Source organism: Linepithema humile, chromosome 4 (genome assembly GCF_040581485.1).
Source record: "Linepithema humile isolate Giens D197 chromosome 4, Lhum_UNIL_v1.0, whole genome shotgun sequence".
Lineage (NCBI taxonomy): Eukaryota > Metazoa > Arthropoda > Insecta > Hymenoptera > Formicidae > Linepithema > Linepithema humile.
Genome location: NC_090131.1, coordinates 10,816,471 through 10,836,664, shown reverse-complemented (window position 1 = coordinate 10,836,664; position 20,194 = coordinate 10,816,471). Strand labels below are relative to the sequence as shown.

General features: G+C 35.5%; 2 protein-coding genes and 1 long non-coding RNA gene across 3 annotated transcripts; 1 reads left to right on the top strand and 2 right to left on the bottom strand.

Annotated features, from left to right (window-relative positions):
- The first annotated feature begins 3,077 nt into the window (after positions 1 to 3,077).
- Positions 3,078 to 10,138, top strand: LOC136999667 (uncharacterized). The gene is made up of 3 exons (XR_010889980.1): positions 3,078 to 3,312; positions 3,632 to 3,946; positions 4,010 to 10,138. It is a non-coding gene; the product is annotated as an uncharacterized lncRNA (long non-coding RNA).
- Positions 10,139 to 12,518: 2,380 nt separating this feature from the next.
- Positions 12,519 to 13,049, bottom strand: LOC105677356 (uncharacterized). Its single transcript, XM_012375929.2, has one exon. The coding sequence runs from the start codon at positions 13,047 to 13,049 to the stop codon at positions 12,519 to 12,521; it is 531 nt and encodes a 176-aa protein (XP_012231352.2).
- A 2,570-nt stretch (positions 13,050 to 15,619) lies between these two features.
- Positions 15,620 to 16,012, bottom strand: LOC136999491 (high mobility group nucleosome-binding domain-containing protein 5-like). The gene has a single exon (XM_067353833.1). The coding sequence runs from the start codon at positions 16,010 to 16,012 to the stop codon at positions 15,620 to 15,622; it is 393 nt and encodes a 130-aa protein (XP_067209934.1).
- Positions 16,013 to 20,194: the final 4,182 nt, after the last annotated feature.

Here is a 20,194-nt window from a genome sequence, read left to right as displayed (position 1 = left end):
GGTTATCACTCTCAGACGCTAATGAGTGGTACACCTACAACTACGCCGGTCGGGCATATAAATTATGCCATAAATGTTGTGATAAACACCATTCGAGAAAGACTGAACAGAGTATTGTTAAGTATGGAAAAAAAACTATCTGCAATAGTCACCAGTTACTAGCACATGTGAAAAATCTGGACAATTGGTGTCACCTGTGTTTTCATGTATCACTCTTTTGGATAGATGATTGGATTCATACAAGAGACATTAACAAGCAAATTGAATTTGTGTGGGAATTAAAATATAATGATTATTGTTATTGCAAAGGCGATGATGATGATAATGATGATGAAATCTGTAATTACGAAACATACATGTGAGCATTGTAGAAATTATGTGCAACCTACTGGATATTTTATATGGCGAACAGAGTTCAATGATAGGATATGATGCTACACATCGATGACTAAATCACATGTAGTGAGATGTAGATGTGACTTTTGCGAATTCCTCTTAATGTACAAAGAAAGATCATACCCGATGAACAAGAATGAACCATGTATGCGGACCTAATCATTTTTAATAAATATTATTTATCATTAAATTAATTTTTATTATTATTCCATTTTTCCCATCCTATTCACCGGCCTATCCTACAATGCGTGAGTCAAGTTACACCGTTGTAGGGAACCATTTAAATATACAATTTCAAAAGTTTTATTAAAATAAACTTATTTATATTAAATAAAATAATCAATTAATAAAAGAGACTATTATAATTAATAAGTTATTAAATTTGAGATTACAATGTTAGGCAATATAGAAGTTATGTTACACTGACTTACCCTACTGCGAGATAAGCGCGCGCGTCATGTTACACTACATGATAGAAGGAAACGAGCGAATCAGTGACTATCATTTTTCTCTTTTAATTGCGGCGAATAATATAGAGCGAATTATTTAAGTTATGCATTTATTCTAAACACCAATAATATACTTTATGTTTTCTTCTTAATACATATCTAGCCGCAGTAGAATATAAAATCGGAATTGTAATAATGAGTTATAATAGCGTGCGTGCATGCGTGCATAATTCTTTTGATCGGTATATAATATTAAGCATAACGCAAGGATAGGAGGAAAAAAAATCATAATACGAATATTTTTAACAAATTTTATTCAATTTTTTTTTTAATCTATACTTAATATGTAATTTAAGGATAGAGAGAAAGGAAAAAAAATCACAATAAGAATATTTTTAATAAATTTTATTCAATTTTTTAAAAATAATTTTTTGAGTAATATATAATAATATTAAGCACAACGCAAGGATGGAAGGAGGAAAAAATAAAGATATTTACATTCAAATGTTATATTTCTTTATTTAACATAATTAGCAAATAAAAATAATATTAGTAAATATAAAATAAAAGATATTATAATATAATATAGTATGTATTAGCAAAATGGGAGGAGGCAAAAAATTACAATAATATATTTGCAACAAAATTTATTTATTTATGTTTTTGTAATACAATGTGTGGACGTGTGTATGTCTATATGTGCGGGTAGATGTGTGTGTGTAAAATAATAATATAATAAAAGTAATAATATAGTAATACAAATTATAAATTATAGGTATAGAACATAAAATATTAATAAATATAATATAATATAATATAAAAATACAATAACAATAAAAATATAAAAATCTGCGGGTCCATCATCTGTAACAGATAAAAAATTTATCAATTAATAAATTAAATAAATTAAATAAATATTAAATGTGATACTTACGGTAGCACAGCGTCTGCAGAAAGCGCGTCCTGCACTACCCTGAGCACTTCCGCGGTGCGCTCCACCTTTTGCTCCACTTGGCTGTACATGGTAGTTAAAATCTCCACCTGAGCAGTTGTCAATGACAGACTCTCTCGTATGTCCCGCCTGCAAAATAAAAACAATATATAATGTATAAATTTAAGAATAAAACCTAGCTAGCTTTACATAAAGTAAAAAAGAAGTTTACTTACAGCGACGCTAACATCACTGCGTTTCCGTCCCCGTGAACATCGTACTCAACTTGGTACGATCCGGGGACCTGCTGCTGCACCATCCGGGTTGCTTCCTCAAACTGGTGGATCGCGCCGTGTAGGACGGCGATCCGGTCCGTAAGGATATTCAACAAATACCCGATCACATGAATCTCACTTGTATATAACTGTGCCATTTAAAATACGTAATACCGTCGCGAGTTAAAATGGCTTTCACGAACTGCAGGAGACTTGTGATGGTCCTAGCCTCCGACGCATTTTTACTATATACCCACATCTTTAAGATGTGTTACAAATCTATGTGTCCATCCTACGGGAGTCATCTTTTCCAATCTCAGCATAAAATAAAAGATATAGTTAAATATAATACAGAGAGATACTCTTAATGTCCAACATAATCTCAAAATGTAACATAATATTAATTCTTTTGAGGAGGAATATAACACATTGCATGTATTGCAATCTATATGATTACTCTACAGGGAGTTATATTTTCCAACTCAGCATACAATAACAAAGGTATGCACTCTTAATTTCTTACACAATCTCGAAATGTAATTCCTCTCTCAAAGAACATTCTAGAGGAATATTCCATCATATGTAATTTGATAGACGTACGAGAGACGTTTGAGAGACGTTCGATAGACGTACAAGAGACGTTCGATAGACATTCAAAGATGTACGATAGACGTTCAAGAGACGTACGATAGACGTACGAGAAACGTTCAATAGATGTTCGATAGACGTTCAAAGATGTATGATAGACGTACGAGAGACGTACGAGGACGTTCGATAGACATTCGATAGACATTCGATAGACGTTCGATAGATGTTCAATAGACGTTCAAAGATGTACGAGAAACGTTCAATAGATGTTCGATAGACGTTCAAAGATGTATGATAGACGTACGAGAGACGCTCGATAGACGTTCGATAGACGTTCGGTAGACGTTCGATAGACGTTGAAAGACGTTCAATATCATCGACATACAGAATGGACTGAGCATCGCGATGGGTAAGCGCGCGCCTGCTTTAGAGTGAGAGGTATTACATCTGAGGCCTATGTTTGTTTCTCTTGCAAGCTTCTGATTTGTTATTTCGTCCCCCTCCAGAATTCTAGCAGTAACATAGCATTAAATTTGACACCTCACCTTCGCCTACTCGCTTTGGAATAACGTGAAACATTTATCTTTATCTTTAAAAATTAAAAAATGGTTTTAAGGTGTTTTGTGTGCAAAATTACGTATGATAAAAATAAAAAGGATATACAGATGCATAAGTAAGTACATTAAAAGTATTTTTTATAGGACATTATTGTAACACATTCTTTAAACATATTGTTTTAAAGCTGTATATAATTATATTATATACGTAACTTGCATAGTTTTGTTAAATATATATTAAAATTATATATTATATAATAAAATTAAGATATGTAATAGTATGTAATAAAAATTGTGTAAAGTAAAATTATAAAAAGTTAGGTTAGATTATGCGTTTTACAGATAAGAGATATTTAGAACATTATTTTAAATATTTTGTAATATAATAATAATTGAATTATACAATATAAAGTAATACATTATCATTATTTTCAGAGTTCCAGAAAAAGAACACATAAAGAAATTATGGTTATCTGCATTAAACATCAAGCAGATCAGTCCAAATGCAAGAGTGTGTTCAAAACATTTTAATGAACAAGATTTCACAAAAAGTATTGTTGGGGAAAGAAAATATATCAAATCTGAGTCCCATCTATAAATTTGCAGTCCCATCTATGCAGTCCCATCTATAAATTTACAGAAAAATGGAGAAACCACTGATCGTAGCAACTCTGAGAGCATAGAAGAGAGCATAGAAGAGAGCATAGAAAGTACACAATACTGCAACAAGGAACATACATGTTTGAAAAGGTAATTTACAAACAAAATATTAAATAATTACTGTTGATAAGTGTTATTATTTTTATGCTTAAGATCCTTAGCAATGGAACAGGCAACTGAAGATGAAGTAGTGCCTCGAAAAAATATTAGAACATTTCGTGATATAGACGTCAAACAGGTTTCACAATCACCGTTTGAAGCAGAAACCTGCTTGGAAGCACTCATTGAAGAACTGCATGAAAAACGGAAGGAGATAAAACGATTTAAGGTGCGTTCGGGGAGACGCTATTAGCGCTATTTGCGTCATTCTATCTTTATCGCTCATTAGACATAAAACAAGGATAGAATGACACAATAGCGCTGATAGCGCGCTCCCCGAACGCACCCTTAGAGATAAAGTCGGAAAACTATAGAAAACAGTTAAAGATTTACGCTCACTGATGAAGACTTTAAAAGATAATAATTTAATAACAAGCACAGCTAGAGATATATTACAAGTAAGTAATTAGTTTCAATGTAAACAATACATTCTACAATGTATGTTAACAATAATGGCGATATATATATGTGTATGTATGTATGTAGAATGTATTGTTTACATTGCTCTCATTATTGCAAATATTTCTAGCAAAAATACCCACTGCGGAGAGTTATTTTGTCGTGATCATTGTAAATTATGTGTACATTAATACGTATCAAAATTATGTATTCTTTTCCAGTCAACAGAATCTCCTGCACCTGTAGCATTAGTACAAAAAGTACTTTCACACAAGCATAAATTTAATGCTTTTCCTCCAGAATTGAAAACTTTTGCAGCCACATTACACTTCTACTCTCCTAAAGCCTATGACTTCGTCCAGAGATCATTTATAAATATTTTACCACATCCTTTCACAATCCGTAAATGGTACTATTCTATCGATGGATCCCCCGGAATTTCACAACCTGCATTAGATTGTTTAACAAAAAAAGCACGCGAAGCTATTGAAAAGAATCACACTATTCTTTGCGGTTTACAAATTGATGATATGTCTATAAAAAAACAGATTGACTTTAATGGAAAAGAATACATAGGTTTCATTAATTTTGGGACAAAACTAGATAGTGATGAATTGCCTTTAGCTAAAGAAGTGGTTGTTATTATGGCAGTAGCTATTAACGAACATTGGAAAATACCAGTTGCGTATTATTTCATCGATGCATTGACTGCAAGGAATCGTGCTAATATTATTACAAACGTTTTAAAAAGTATCCATGAAACAGGTATTGACATAATTTTATTAACTTTTGACGGTCCACAATATAATTTTACTATGGCAAATATATTAGGTGCACAATTACAAGTTGATAAAGAGTTGCAAGTATTCTTTCTGCATCCAATTACTAAAAAACGAATATATATCATATTAGATGCATGTCATATGATTAAATTAGTTAGAAACTGTTTTGCTAAATATAAAGTTCTTCAAAATAAGAATAACGAAGAGATACGATATGACTTTGTACAAAAATTGATAAACATACAAGAAAAATATGGATTACATGTAAATACTAAAGTTAGACTTCGACACTTAAATTGGTACAACGAAAAAATGAAAGTTTGTCTCGCGGTTCAAGTTTTAAGCAATAGTGTGTCAAAAGGTATGCAGTATCTCCGAGAATCTATTAAACTCCCGGAATTCGCAAATAGTAAGGCAACAGAAGAATTTTGCTTAATGTTTAATGATATTTTTGATGTCTTAAATTCTCGAAATAAGTTTTGTATTACTCCATCTAGACAACCTATTACTACGAAAAATTTAACAGAAATTATACAAAAAATTAATTGTTTCATAGATTATATATTTTCTTTAAAATATCAAGGAGTTTCAATTTTACATTTAAAACACAAAACTGGATTTTTTGGGTTAATTATTACTTTAAATAGTATTGTAGGAATATTTAAAAATTGGATACAAAAAAACAATAATATGTCGTATTTTTTAACATATAAGTTATCCCAGGACGTCTTGGAATTATTTTTTTCTGCAGTACGAAATCATTGTGGTCATAATAACAACCCTACTTGTACGCAATTCATGGCTGTCTTTAAAAAATTGCTAACGCATGCACAAGTTAGCGGTTCAAAATATGCAAATAGCGTTGCTTTAGACGATACTATCTTTTTAAATATTACTTCCACTAATATACATAAAGATAATATTGATAATATACAAAATTTTATTATATAATATTTATAGTTACATGTATTTCTTATATTTCTTATATCATGTATTTCTATATCTATCTTATATCTATTGATGCATAAATAAAATTGTTTTTGTTAACTTATGTCTTATTCTATTTATGACTGCAGATTTTTGTATAACTGAAGAAAATGACATTGATATTTTGAATAATAATATAAATTATGACCACAGTTATAATATTCATGCTCTATTTGAGGTAATAAATAAAGATTATATTGATAATGTACTTGGCTATATTGCAGGATTTATAGTACGTAAAATATCAAAAGACTTATCATGCAATGTCTGTTTGACTCTTTTACACAGTGACACAACGTTTTCAAAATTACAGCATTTAAAATCAAGAGGTGGTTTAATTAATGCATCTGCTGATGTAATATTATTGTGTAAAATAGGTGAAATTACTTTTAGGGAAAATAATATTTTTTCTCAACATAAAAATCTTTTACAGTTTCTTTTAATGAAAAGTTTACGCAAAGTAACGAGTAATGTTTTTTATCATAAGGACCACTGTTTTGAACAAAATTATTTAAACGATCATAGATATCAATTAATAAAATTAATTTTTGTTAATTTTTTAAAAATAAGATTAAATCACGCAGCAAAGACAAAATCTGCAGTCATAAATAGAATAAGACATAAGTTAACAAAAACAATTTTATTTATGCATCAATAGATATAAGATAGATATAGAAATACATGATATAAGAAATATAAGAAATACATGTAACTATAAATATTATATAATAAAATTTTGTTTTATACATATAATTATAACAATATCCTGTAAGTGGCATATATCATATTATAATAATATTTTATAATAATGTGTAGTATTGTAATTTTTTATAAATGTAAATAAATAAAATTTTCTATATTAACAATATAATTTTTTTATTATTTATAACATTAGTATAGTGTGTAGATAATAATAATATTTATAATAAAATTTGTAAATATATATCTATTTATAAAACTTTATAATTAATAAAATATTAATATAAATATAATATAAATTAAAGCAAATTTATTGTTTATTCATAAATATATTAAATATATTAAAACAAATTTTAAAATAAATTCTAAAAAAATCTATTGACTACACATTTTATAGAAAAATGCGCATGGTCTGCAATTTTATTTGGACGGCCCTGCAAAAAGAGAGACAAACATAGGCCTCAGATGTAGTACCTCTCACTCTAAAGCAGGCGCGCGTTTACCCATCGCGATGCTCAGTCCATTCTATATGTCGATGTTCAATATACGTTTAATAAATGTCTGAAAGATGTACGAGAAACGTTCTTACAAATAATAATTTATTATATCTCGTGAGATAAGCGACAGATCATATTACATGTCACATAAATGTTCTTACGTATAATCTATTATACATCGGGATAAGCGATAGGTCATATTACATGGAGGATCATGTAATTAATGCGGGTAAACGTACTGAATAAAAGGTGAAATAAAAGTCATACGAGTGCAATATACATCATTTTATTAACATAAATCATAGTTGTTTTACATGTTTGTTACGCTCAAACCACTACTTGTACAATTTGCAAACATTCTGCATAGCGCAATGTTTCGTGTGATACCCACAACGCAAAGTTCCGATTACATCCAAGTTCGTCAGGCGTGCAATATCTTCATAATCCACATCGATCGTTTTGATCTCTACATCATCTTCCAAAATCTCCCGCTAAACAATATTTTGTTGCAGAAACGTTTTTGTAACATCACAATATAGTCATGCGACGTTTTACGTTTTGTTTAGGGGTTCCAATACCGGTATTATCGAAACCGGAATACCGGTAATATCGATCAAAATCCAAAACCGAAAATACCGATATTATCGATGTTAAATACCAATATTTCGGTATTAAACTTTTTTCAAATTTAAAACAATGAGTTTGTCGCGCCTGCAGTAAACAAATAGATGAGCGCTATTCGTAAATAACGCTTGCGCCTTGCCCTTTGATCTTTATTTGTTTATAACAAGAGAGATTCCCCCATTTGCGTCTTGTCTTTTGTGTAACCATGGAACCAAGCAACTATATAAGTGCAGGATTTCCAGATAATTCTAATAATCGTTGATCACATCAAAATAATCAGTATCACAGATATATTGAATATATAATAAAAATTAATTTTTTAAAACAGAGGTATGTACTTGCTTAATTATTAGATTATTTATTATAAATAACATGTACATTAATATTCCAGACATAATGCAAGAACAAGAATTTGAGAAATTTAATAGAAATTCTAATAACAAAGATTCCGTTTGGTTTTACTTTTTACGTGGTAAAACGAACAAAAATGAATGCAAGTGTACGACATGTGGCAAAATAATCCATTGCGCGGGAGGGAGCACTAGTGGCATGCACACGCATCTGAAGGCAATTCATAATAAAAGTTTGCTAAAAAGAAGTACAACATTATTAAATGAGAGTTCGGCTTCGACATCGTCATGCAGTTCTTACACATTATCCAAAAACTCAAATATTTCTAGCAAAAGTGGATTAATTACTCAATATTTTCCTAACGAAACAGACAATTCTTTACCTGCAGTGTTGGCACGTTTAACTAGTCGAGATGGATTGTCCTTTCGAACAATATGTACATCTTTAGATATAAGACTAGGATTAACATCTAGAGGATTTTCTGATATTTTTAAATCGGTAAGCGGTGTTTCGAATACTATTAAAAATTATGGCAATAAAGTTAGAGAACAGCTTAAAATAGAAATTAAGAAATTAAAACTAGATGGTCAAAAATTTAGTTTGACTTTCGATAAATGGACATCGATTAAAAATAGAAGATATTTAAACTTGAATGTGCATGCAACAGATAAAATATTTTGGAATCTTGGTTTATGTCGTGTGAATGGGACGATGCCAGCTGAAAAGTGCGTTGATATTGTTGATGCTAAATTGAAAATATATAATATATCTTTGGATTATGATATCGTTGCCATTACAACGGATGGCGCATCCGTAATGAAGAAAGTGGGAAAAATAATTAATGCTGATCAACAAATTTGCTTGGCACATGGTATTCAACTAGCTATATTAGAAGTATTATATAATAGGCAAATAGAACAGAGATATTTTGACGAAATAGATAAAGAGAGTGAAGTGTCAGACTCAAAAGTCATTGATGAAAATAAAGTTGATTCTGAAAACGATGAAGTTAATTCTGATGAAGATTTAGGTTTACAAATTCATAATAAAGAACAAAAAATTAATGATGAGATACATTTAAATGAGATTATAGGGCCATTAATTGCAAAAATTAGGAAAGTAGTAAGAATATTCCGACAATCTCCGACTGAAATGACGATTTTCTACAAAAGCATGTCAAAGCTGAACTAGGCAAAGAATTAAAGCTAATTTTAGATTGTAAAACTAGATGGAATAGTCTTCTACTCATGTTAGAGCGGTTTTATCAATTAAAAAGTTGCGTACAAAAAGCTTTAATTGATGCTAAAATTGAAATCTCTTTTATAAAAAAAGAATTAGACATGGTTTCTTCTATTGTAGTGACTTTGGCCCCTGTCAAACTTGCTGTCGAAATATTGTGTTCTCGAGAAACTGATTTGTATCAAGCAGATATCATGTTGGAGTTTATGCTTGATGAGTTATCTAAGCAAAAAAGTTTTCTTAGCAAAAAACTTAAAACAGCTTTATTAAATCGGATATCAGAACGACGTTATAAGTATGCAGATTTGTTTAACTTTCTGCAAGAATCTAACATACAAGAAAAAGAACACGAAAATTACGGCATCTTTAATCAGACATCTAAATCGAGTTTTATAACTCAAATTATTAGTCTAATTGAAAGATTATATTTTAATGATGCTACAGAAGCTATTGAAAGTGAAAACATAGATAGCGAGGAAACAGATAACGTCAACATTGAAATATCTGATGACAGTACAAATTCACAATTGACTCTAAAAGAAAAACTTAAACAAAGGGTACTAGAAAGAACAAAACAAGTTACAAGTACAAAAATTAAGAATAAATCAAAAAACGAAATTAGAAAAATAATCAGAGCCGAAATGAATTATTATAATAAAGAAGGAATAAAGGGCAAATATTTAAGTTGTGTTTGTAATTATTTAAAAACTGTAAGACCAACTAGTGTGGAGGCAGAAAGAGCTTTCTCTGCCTCTGCATTGTTATTAACAAAAGTTCGTTCAAGTCTTTCTGCTGAAAACATTGATAATTTAACCTTTTTAAGGTCTTATTTTATAAAAAAAAAAGAGTAATAATTTTTGTTTTCTGCTATCCTCCTATATTATAAATACCGTTAATGTTACATTCTACATCCTACACGGTTCTTCTTTGCGCAACTTTCTCACGATTAGTCGGTAAAACTCAAAGAGATCCCCAATGGAAATTTGTCCGTTACATATTTTATCGAGAAAAAAAAAATATATATATATATATATCTTAATGGAAATTTGGCCTTTACAAATAAAAATAAAACCATAAAACTCACTAAGATTATTTCAGACACATATAGAAATTTCCGATAAGATAAATTGTCCTTTGAGTTTCCGGCGATGATCACGTCCGCACCGATAAAATTTTATAGCGTCTACACTAAATACCACTACCAGGTATCTCGCCTTATTCCCGCCTATCCTTAAATTCGATTTCCTATTGGAAATCTATCTTTATTACTTTCCTCCACCCTAAGATTTCCTCAAGGATCCAAAATCTTAAGGAATACCTCCCTTCCAAAACCAAAAAATCTGAGTATAAAAGGAAGGGACCCAGCGAGAGTCAGCGCAGTTTTTAGTTAGAGAGTCAGCCAGTTAGTAGAGAGAGGCTTTTAGTATTACCCGAACAGTTTGAATATTGGGACTTAGAAACAATTCGCAACATTTTTAAGTGACTGTAAGAGTTTGTAACAAAATAGATTCAGTAAAGTGTCTGTTAAAACTATTCGATCTTTTTTCTCGTGTACAACCTACACCCTACCTAACACCCAACTACCCAGTTATCTCTCTGAATCAGCACTCAGAACTATTTGCTCCGGTGCAGACCACCGCACGTTGTACTTGGTTTCTGTATCCCCGCTAATCGTGGTGCGGACCACCGCACGCTTTTAGCCTGGAATTTTCAGATTGACGACATTATCCTTCATGCCCAAATCTAAGACGCGACGTGGGGAAGTAAAATATCGTGCGCGCCAATTACTTCTCCAGTACACGAGACCGGTTACGGAAGACAATTCAGAATACATCGGTGTTCAAAGAAATTAATTTGACTACGAATACGAGGATCTGTGCAACGCCTCCGATCAGTTTTTTCGGCGCGAAGGATATAACGCTCATCGGCCGTGGCCCTTCACTCTCATCCCCCTCAGCTGCAATCAGTCTCCGATCGATCCAGTGCGGATACCACTAACTGACCCCAGGAGGATCAAGTACACCTCAAGGCCGACTACACTTGGACTTTAGGATTGGAGATCTAAATACATTTTGAAGACATCCAAGTAGTAAGTCTAATTTTCACAATAATCTCTCTCTCTCTCTCTCTCTCTCTCTCTCTCTCTCTCTCTCTCTCTCTCTCTCTCTCTCTCTCTCTCTCTCTCTCTCTCTCTCTCTCTCTCTCTCTCTCTCTCTCTCTCTCTCTCTCTCTCTCTCTCTCTCTCTCTCTCTCTCTCTCTCTCTCTCTCTCTCTCTCTCTCTCTCTCTCTCTCTCTCTCTCTCTCTCTCTCTCTCTCTCTCTCTCTCTCTCTCTCTCTCTCTCTCTCTCTCCCCCTCTCTTCCCCCCCCCTCTCTCTCTCTCTCTCTCTCTCTCATCCACCATTCTCCTTCCTCCTCTTCTCCCAAAATCTTTCCCACTTGTTCCTGCCAACTTCCTCCTCCTTCTGCTCATTTCCTACAACTCTCCCACGTATGTTCCCATGTCTCTTCCTCCATTCCACATAATTTACATCTGCTCTTCTCCTCCGTCTCCCAGTACCTTTCCTCCTTCATTTCAGTTCCTAACCTAAACCTCGCCACCCTCCTCCATCTACTCTTCCTCCACACCTTTTTAAGATAGCCCGGCTTTTCCTCCCATTTCACTTTCCCATACCATCTATTGTATCTTGACCCTTCTATCTTTTCCTCCCTCTCTCTCTCCTGTATATCCCTGTTCTTTTTTCTAATCTGCCCATACCCTAAATCCCCTTTTTCCTTCTTCTCTTCCGCCTTCTCCGGCTCTATTCCCCTTTCCTCGAAAAACTTCCTCGTCTCTGAGTTTGCTCTTCCACTTCCTACTCTTTCCATCATCTCCCTTCAGCACCTTCTCGCTAGCGCACTCCCCTTCCCTTCCTCCAGTCTTCTCTCAAAATTCCACGCCCTTTTCCCTGCCCTCCCTCAATTTTTTTCTCTTTAACTCCTCCCTTATCATATACCCTGGCGTTCTTCCGTCTACTCCCAGCACCCACTTTATATACTTTTCCTCCAATTTCTCCATCTTTTCTCTTTCTTTCCACCCCCATATTTCCGCTCCGTATCCCATCACCGTCCAAACCAATCTGTCGAAGAGCCATAGTCTTCTTCCCCAATCCTTCCCGAACCTTCTCTTACCAATCCCCCATACCTGCCCCATTATGGCCGCTGCTCTTTTTACTTTTTCTCTTACATGTGCTTCTTGCTTTCCGTTTCTTTTCAGCGTGTATCCTAAATATCTGAATTTTTTTACCTCTTCTATCACCTTCCCTCTCCACCTCCATATTTTCTTCCCCATCCTCCCTCCCCCCTTCCTAAACCTCAAAATCTTCGTCTTACTTAAATTCAACTCCAGTCTCTTCCTCCCCAAGTACCCCTCCAGCCTCCTTATCATACTCCCCATCTCCTCCTCATTCTCCGCCATCATGACTATGTCGTCCGCGTAAGCCAAGGTATGTACTTTCCCTTCTCCCAGTCTCACCCCTCCCCATCTAACCTTTCCCATCTCCTCCTCTAATTCCGTCGTTACCACATTAAAAAGCAGCGGACTAAGTGGGCACCCCTGTCTCACCCCCCTTGTCGTCAGAAAGCCTTCCCCATTTCCCCTCCTACCCTTACCCTGCTTCTCGTTTCCTCATAATCTCCTCCATTCTCACTACCAGTCCCTCTCTTATTCCCCGTTCCCTCATCGCCTTCACCAAAACTCCTCTCTCTACTGAGTCAAACGCCGCTTTCAAATCCACAAACATTGCAATCATCCTTCCCTTCTTCCTTCCCAATTGTTTGTTTACCAGATAGTTTAATACATATATATTGTCGATCGTCCCCATTCCCCTCCTGAAACCCGTCTAATTGTGTGGCATTATTCCTTTACTCTCTATCTCCTCTCTTACTCTCTCCGCCAGTACTATCACATACGCCTTGTACAACGTCGGCATTAGCGTGACCCCCCTCCACCTTTCCTCCCTCCCTCTTTTTCACTATTGGCACTATTACCCCCTCTTTCCAAATTTCCGGCCATCGCTCCCCTTTTCACACCCTATTGCAAAATCCCCATACCCACTCCTCCAGTTCTTCCCCGCCATACTTCCATACTTCCGCTGGTATCTCATCTATCCCTGCCGCCTTTCCGTCGCTTAGCGTTCTCAATGCTCTTTTTATCTCCTCTCTATCTAACTCCTCCTCCTCCTCCTTTCCTTCCCCTTGCTCCCTCCTCTCCCCCTCTCTAACCACCCTCCTCTCTACTCACCCTAATGTCCTCATGAAATGCTCCTTCCATTCTAGCATCCCTATTTCTTCATTCACTCTCTTTTTCCTCCTCCTCTCCCTATTTACAGTCTCCCACACCTCACTCTCTCTTCTCGCTTCTTCTGCTCGCTTTTCCCATCTTTTGTTATCCTCCTTCTTCTTCCTTTCACACAATTTTCCATACTCCCGTTTCTCTCTTTTATACCTCCCCCATCCCCCCTTTCCTCCTCTAGTCCCTTAGCTCCTTCTTTACCCGCTTCTTTTCTCTTACACATTCCTCATCCCACCATCCCTTTATCCTCTCTTCCCCCCTTTCCAACTCCTCTTCCGTCTCTTTCAGCGCCTCCTTTATCCTGCTCTCCAAATTGTCCCACTCCTCTCCCATCTCCTTCTCTTCTATCCGTGTCCTTCCCATTTTTTCCGAAAACTTCTCTCTTCCTTCTTGATCCCAGATCCCCCTTCTGCCCTTATCCCTTTCTTCTCTTTCTTTCCTCCTCTCCATCTCCCCCCTTACCCATAACTCCACCGGGTGGTGATCCGAGTCCACCCTGTCTCCTACCCTTATCTCCTCTATCCTGTCCCTAATCTCCCCTTCCCCTATTATATAATCGATTACTGTATTTCCCCTTCCTCCTGTGAATGTGTACTCTCCCTCCCAGTCCCCTTTTATACTCCCATTAAAAATCTCCCACTCTCTTTTCTTTATATATTCCACCAGTTTCTTTCCCTCTCCATTTATCTTCTTGTCTTTCAATCGTCTTTTTCCCATCTCCTCTTCCCCTTCCTCTTCTTCCCCTCTCACCCTTCCCCCCTCTCTACCCGTTCTTGCATTAAAATCCTCCCCTATTATCTCCCTTACCCCCTCTCCCCTATTTATCCTCTATCCATTCCTCTATCCCTTGCAACGTCCTTTCTATTCCTTCCCTCGCGTATACCTCTATTATCCTCCACCTCTTCCTACCTACTTTCACTTTTCCTACTACCATCCCTTCCTTTTCCACCTCTATTTTAGACCCCTTCTCCCACAAATCCTTTCTAATCCCCATCACCAATCCCCCTATCCCTATCTTTTTTTTACATTTCCTCTTTGCTAACCTCCCACTTATATTCTTTTGGGAGTTTTTCTTTTATTTTACTCCATCCCTTCTCATCCAGCCACGTCTCCAAGAAAATCGTCACGTTCCACTCCTTTAGGCTCCTCCAAAAATCCATGTCTTTCTTTCCCATCCCCGCTACATTCTAGAACGTCACCTTCCACCTTTTCCTCTTTTTTTTATTTCCTTCTCCCCTTCTCTTTTTTTTCTCTTCCCCCCCCCCCTCTTATCTTATTTTCTCCTTCTTCTCTCCTCCTCCCTCTTCCCCCTGTCTCCCCTGTCTTATGTTTCCCTTCCCTTAGCATTTCCTCCTCCTCGTCCCACCTCCACCATTGTTCATCAATCCTCACCTTGCCGTATCCTATCCACACTTTTCTCCCCTCCCTTTCCTCCTTCCGTGCTATTTCCTCCAGCCTCCATCTCATCCTTCTTTCTCCCCACGTCCAGTCTTCCATGATTCTTTCTCTCCTGCCCTTCAACTTACCTTTGTTCGCCCATACTTTCCTTCTCTGCTCCTCGCTCCCTAACTTAACCAACAGCATTTCCCATCCTTTGCCGCCCTCCCCTCCTAAGCCTTTAATTTCTTTAACCTCCGTCTTTGCCCCCAAGGTTCTAAATATCTCCTCCACCGCCTCTTTCCTCTTCCCCTCCTTTACCTCTTTCTATCCCCTTTATCAATATATTTCTTCTCCTCTCCTCCCTCTCCTTCATCTCCATCTTTCTCTCTACTCTCTTTAGTCTGTCCTTCGTTTTCCCCTCGCTCTCTCTTTCCTCCCTCTTCGCCCTTTTCCGCCTTCCTCCCTTCCATTCTCTCCACTTTTTCTTCCAGTCCCTTGACACTTTTTTTCATGTTCTCCCTTTCCTCCGTCCACCTCCTTTCCCTCTCTCTAATTTCCCTCCTTATTTCCTCCATCTCCTCTCTTACAGTTCTTCCATTGTCTTTAATCCCTTCTTTCATCTCCTCCTTCATCGCCCTTAATTCTTCCCTCCATCCCTTTCCCCCTCTCATTTCCTCCATAATCTTCTTCATTTTCTTTTTCCACATTCTGATCAACTCCTTTAAGCCCTCTGTCCCTCCCCCTCCTTCCCTCTCTATTTTCCCTGGCGATCTCTGCGTTTTTCTGCTCTTTTTAAATCCCTTATCCTCCTCTTCTCCTCTGATTTTTCTCTCTTTCTCTTAAACATTTCTTCCACGTTCCCAAAGCTCAGGCATCTTCCCCTTGCCTTCCTCCCTTCCATCCCGCCAGATCGCGCCTTTCCATCCATCTTGGCCCACTCGCGCCACCTCTTTCTCTCTATACACGCTGTAGTCTATGCCTGCCTATCTGTCACCCTATACTCTGACCCCTTTTTCCCTTCTGTCCTGCCCTTCCCTATGCCCACCACATTCACACTCTCTCTCTCTCACACCTCCACTCTCTCTTCCACACACTGTTTCCTCTCCGTCACTCACTCACGCTCATCTACCATGTGTCTCTCGCTACTGCGCCGGAAACGGAAGTCTTATTTAAACATATATTTTTTGTTTATTACATTAATGTATATTTTATTCATTGCATAATTAATAAAAACTTTATTTGTAATTATTTTTTATTTATGTAAATATTGATTTATTATTACACACAGATCAACATCAAGGCTCTCTTGCAAATGTAATTTTCTGATTAAAACATTATGCTGTATGATTAAACATGGATAAGTAATGAAAATTTCAACATTAATGAAGTTAATAAATAATAAGCAATACATTAAAAAAGTAAGTAATAATTTTAATAATTTTTATTAATACTTTGCTTAATAATTAAATTTTCTTATTTTTATAAATTATATATACTTACTGACAAAAGTTAAGAAACAAATTAATTGCTCGTGAACTGCCGTACACTTTTTATTTTTTTAAATGCGCAGGTTGGAATCAAAAACAGTACAAAGACATAACACTTTGTACGTTAATATGCAATAAATTTTTTCTTGAGCATAATTGTACAAAGGTCACAACCAATATCGAGTTGAGAAAAGAAAACTCAACTGCGTGACATTAGTTAAGAAACATCAAAACATCTCATAATAAGTCAAGTATACAATGTAAACAAACATGTTTGAAAATGTTTAGTCTTTTCTCTGTCGTCGCTAAGTGTAGTTTGTATTATAATTTGCGTTAAAATATGGCAAGAAGGCAACATTTAACTGAAACTGAAAAACAAAGAATAATTGAAATGTTTAAAAAAGGCCAGAAAAAAATTGACATTGCAAAAGTGTTTAGTGTGAATCGTTGTGTTATCACGAAAATTATAAAACGATTTCAAGAGTATGGAACCGTTAAAATGGCACCACAAACTGGCAGACCGCGAAAAACGACTCAAAAACAAGATCGTCGAATTACAAGGCTCTCCAAATCAAATCCATTTTACACTGTTTCTGAAATTAAAAATCAATTAGATCTGCAAAACATTAGTAGCAGAACAGTTAGTCGTCGTTTGGATGAGAATAATCTTTTTTCACGCAAACCGTGCAAGAAACCACTTGTTTCGAAAAAGAATAAGACAGCTCGTTTGGAGTTTGTTAAGGAACACATTAATTGGACTGCTACTGAATGGTAAAAAATTTTATGGAGTGATGAAAGCAAGTTTAATTTATTTGGAAATGACTCCAGAAATAACGTGTGACGCCCTATTGGTCAGCGATTTAATATTAAGTATCTAAAACCGACAGTAAAGCTAGGTGGCGGTAATGTGATAATGGATTGTTTCTCACGTAACGGTCCTGGTCCATTAGTACAAATAAAAGAAACAATGGATAGATTTGTGTATCGTGACATCTTACAAAATTATATGCTGCCATTTGCCAACAAAAAAATGCCATCAGAATGGTCATTTCAACACGATAATGACCCCAAACATTCTTCCAAATTAGTTAAAACATTTCTTACGGAACAAAATGTTAATGTAATCAAGTGGCCAAGTCAATCTCCGGACTTAAACCCAATAGAACATTTGTGGGATTACTTTGGACGTCAGTTGGGAAGTCATTCTTTCACCAATAAAACAGAATTAATGCAAAAAATCACAAAAATATGGTCAGAAATACCGACCAAATTTTATGTTCAATTAATTGAATCAATGCACGCAGATGTCAGGCAGTCCTCAAATCCAAGGGTTATCCAACATGAGAGTAGATTGGCGCTGTTTGTTTGTACACGTGTTTTTCCTTCCGGATATATTTATTCTTATATTCTGGTATTAGGGCGTGAGCCCTCATCCTAATTTAATAGGTTTCTCATCCATAAGGATCGGGAAACATTTTTGTGTATTTATTTGGTGATCTACTCTCTAAACTACTAATAGAAAGAAAAGATTTACAACGGATAACCTCAATCCGTCAGGCGGGGGGATCATTTCTGTCCCCTCGCCGGAATTCGAAAAGGCCTATAACTCGTTAATAAGTGACATGTTGCCTTCTGATAGCTACGATTCCATCGAGGAATCAGATGAAAAGATCTATAAAGAAGCTCAAGTTTCTAATCCCAAGAAACGTGATCGCGAGGACTCATCGACTTTAACATCACAGACGTCAGAAGATAATGCATTCCCTGCAAAAAAAGGCTCAGAAAAAAAAGATAAGAAATTGAGGAAAATGGCTAAGAAAGAGGAATCAACGGATACTATAACTTAAGGAAAGAACAAATTTAGTCAGCAGTCTACGAAAATAGATAATGATTGCCTTTACAACAATTGTTGTCGTAGCCCATACATCATCTTCGCTAAATATAAAATGGGCAAAAAAGAAGAAACCAAACTATCCAATGTAGAATTTAGCAGAAAACTTCTAAAATGTAACGTCCCCTTCACAAGCATGGAAACGTATGGCAAAAACTTCTGGAAAATCACCTTTGAAAATTTCAGAACTGCCAACTTATTAAGAACTGCGACTCATTAAGAAATAGATATCTTAAGGAAGCCGGTTTTACTGTTTATATCCCCAGATATAAATTATTCAGAAAAGGTGTTATGCACGAAATTCCTTTGGACGTCACGATAGACGAATTGAAGACTACATTCTCTAAAGAAAACCTAGGGTTCCAAATTAGTGTTGTCTTCAGACTAAAAAGGAAAAACAAGATTACCAAAACATGGAAAAAATGTCAATTGATCTGTATCACTATTAAAGATGAAAATCTTCCCGGTAAAATTATTTTATGGCGCTGTGTTACACCAGTTCATGCTTACATTCCTAATGTTAGGATCTGCTATAATTGTGGTCGCCTGGGTCACATTAGTAAGACATGCAAAAGTGAGAGAGTATGTTTGACCTGTGGCATCTCTTATCTCAGTAAAGAGGAAGATTTTAAATCATGTACTGCAGCCAAGAAATGTGTCAACTGCGGTGGCAACCATATTTCATCAGACTTCTCGTGCCCGGCACTTGTGAAGAGGAGGCTTATCAACAGGATTATGGCAGAGGAAAACATCCCTTTTCTGGAAGCAAGAAGGAAATCTGAACGTGTCAACCATTCATGCAACTCTAAAAACTCATACGGATCCGATTTTCCTCGGCTGTCAAGCCCAATGTCACCAAGAGACTCAACGTTTGCTGACGCTGTAAGATCTAAATCTCAGAATTACCAAGATTCAGAAAATTCTAATAATAAGGTACCAAAAATTCTTTCTCAATTAGACTCAGTTTCTTTATCTTTTCTTACGGAAATTTTAAGCTGGTTAAATAATGACAAAGATCAAAATAAACTCATGGATAGGCTAAGAAATACTATAAAACTACATTCAGCCGTTGACAAGAAAGCCCATGAGGCTTCTTCTACATTATGCTCTTTAAACAAGGAAGTAAACTGAAAATTTTACAATGGAATTCTAGAAGCATTAAACCAAAACTTAATGAATTATCCAAACTTTCTATTAATTATGACATTATGTGTATTTCGGAAACTTGGCTTACATTTGAAATGTCTATATTTCTTAAAGATTTTGATGTCATTAGAGTCGGCCAAAGGGGCGGTTGGTGTTTTAATTTTTGTCAGAAACAATATCAGATACCAGCCAAAAAGGATGGTTAATGACTGTCAAGGTAGTATTGAGGCATGTGCAATAGATATCTTCATAAGCAACGATATCATTTCTATTATATCTTGCTACCTCCTGCGGCTCCTACCATAGGTGTTGCTAGCTGGGTTAATTTTTTATCTCAGTTCAATAATGTCTGTTTATTCTGTGGT

What these genes read in the sequence shown, in the direction of transcription:
- LOC136999491 (XM_067353833.1), bottom strand. Translation starts at nt 16,012, where the DNA reads ATGTGGAAAAAGAAAATGAAGAAGATTATGGAGGAAATGAGAGGGGGA.
- LOC105677356 (XM_012375929.2), bottom strand. Translation starts at nt 13,049, where the DNA reads ATGGCGGAGAATGAGGAGGAGATGGGGAGTATGATAAGGAGGCTGGAG.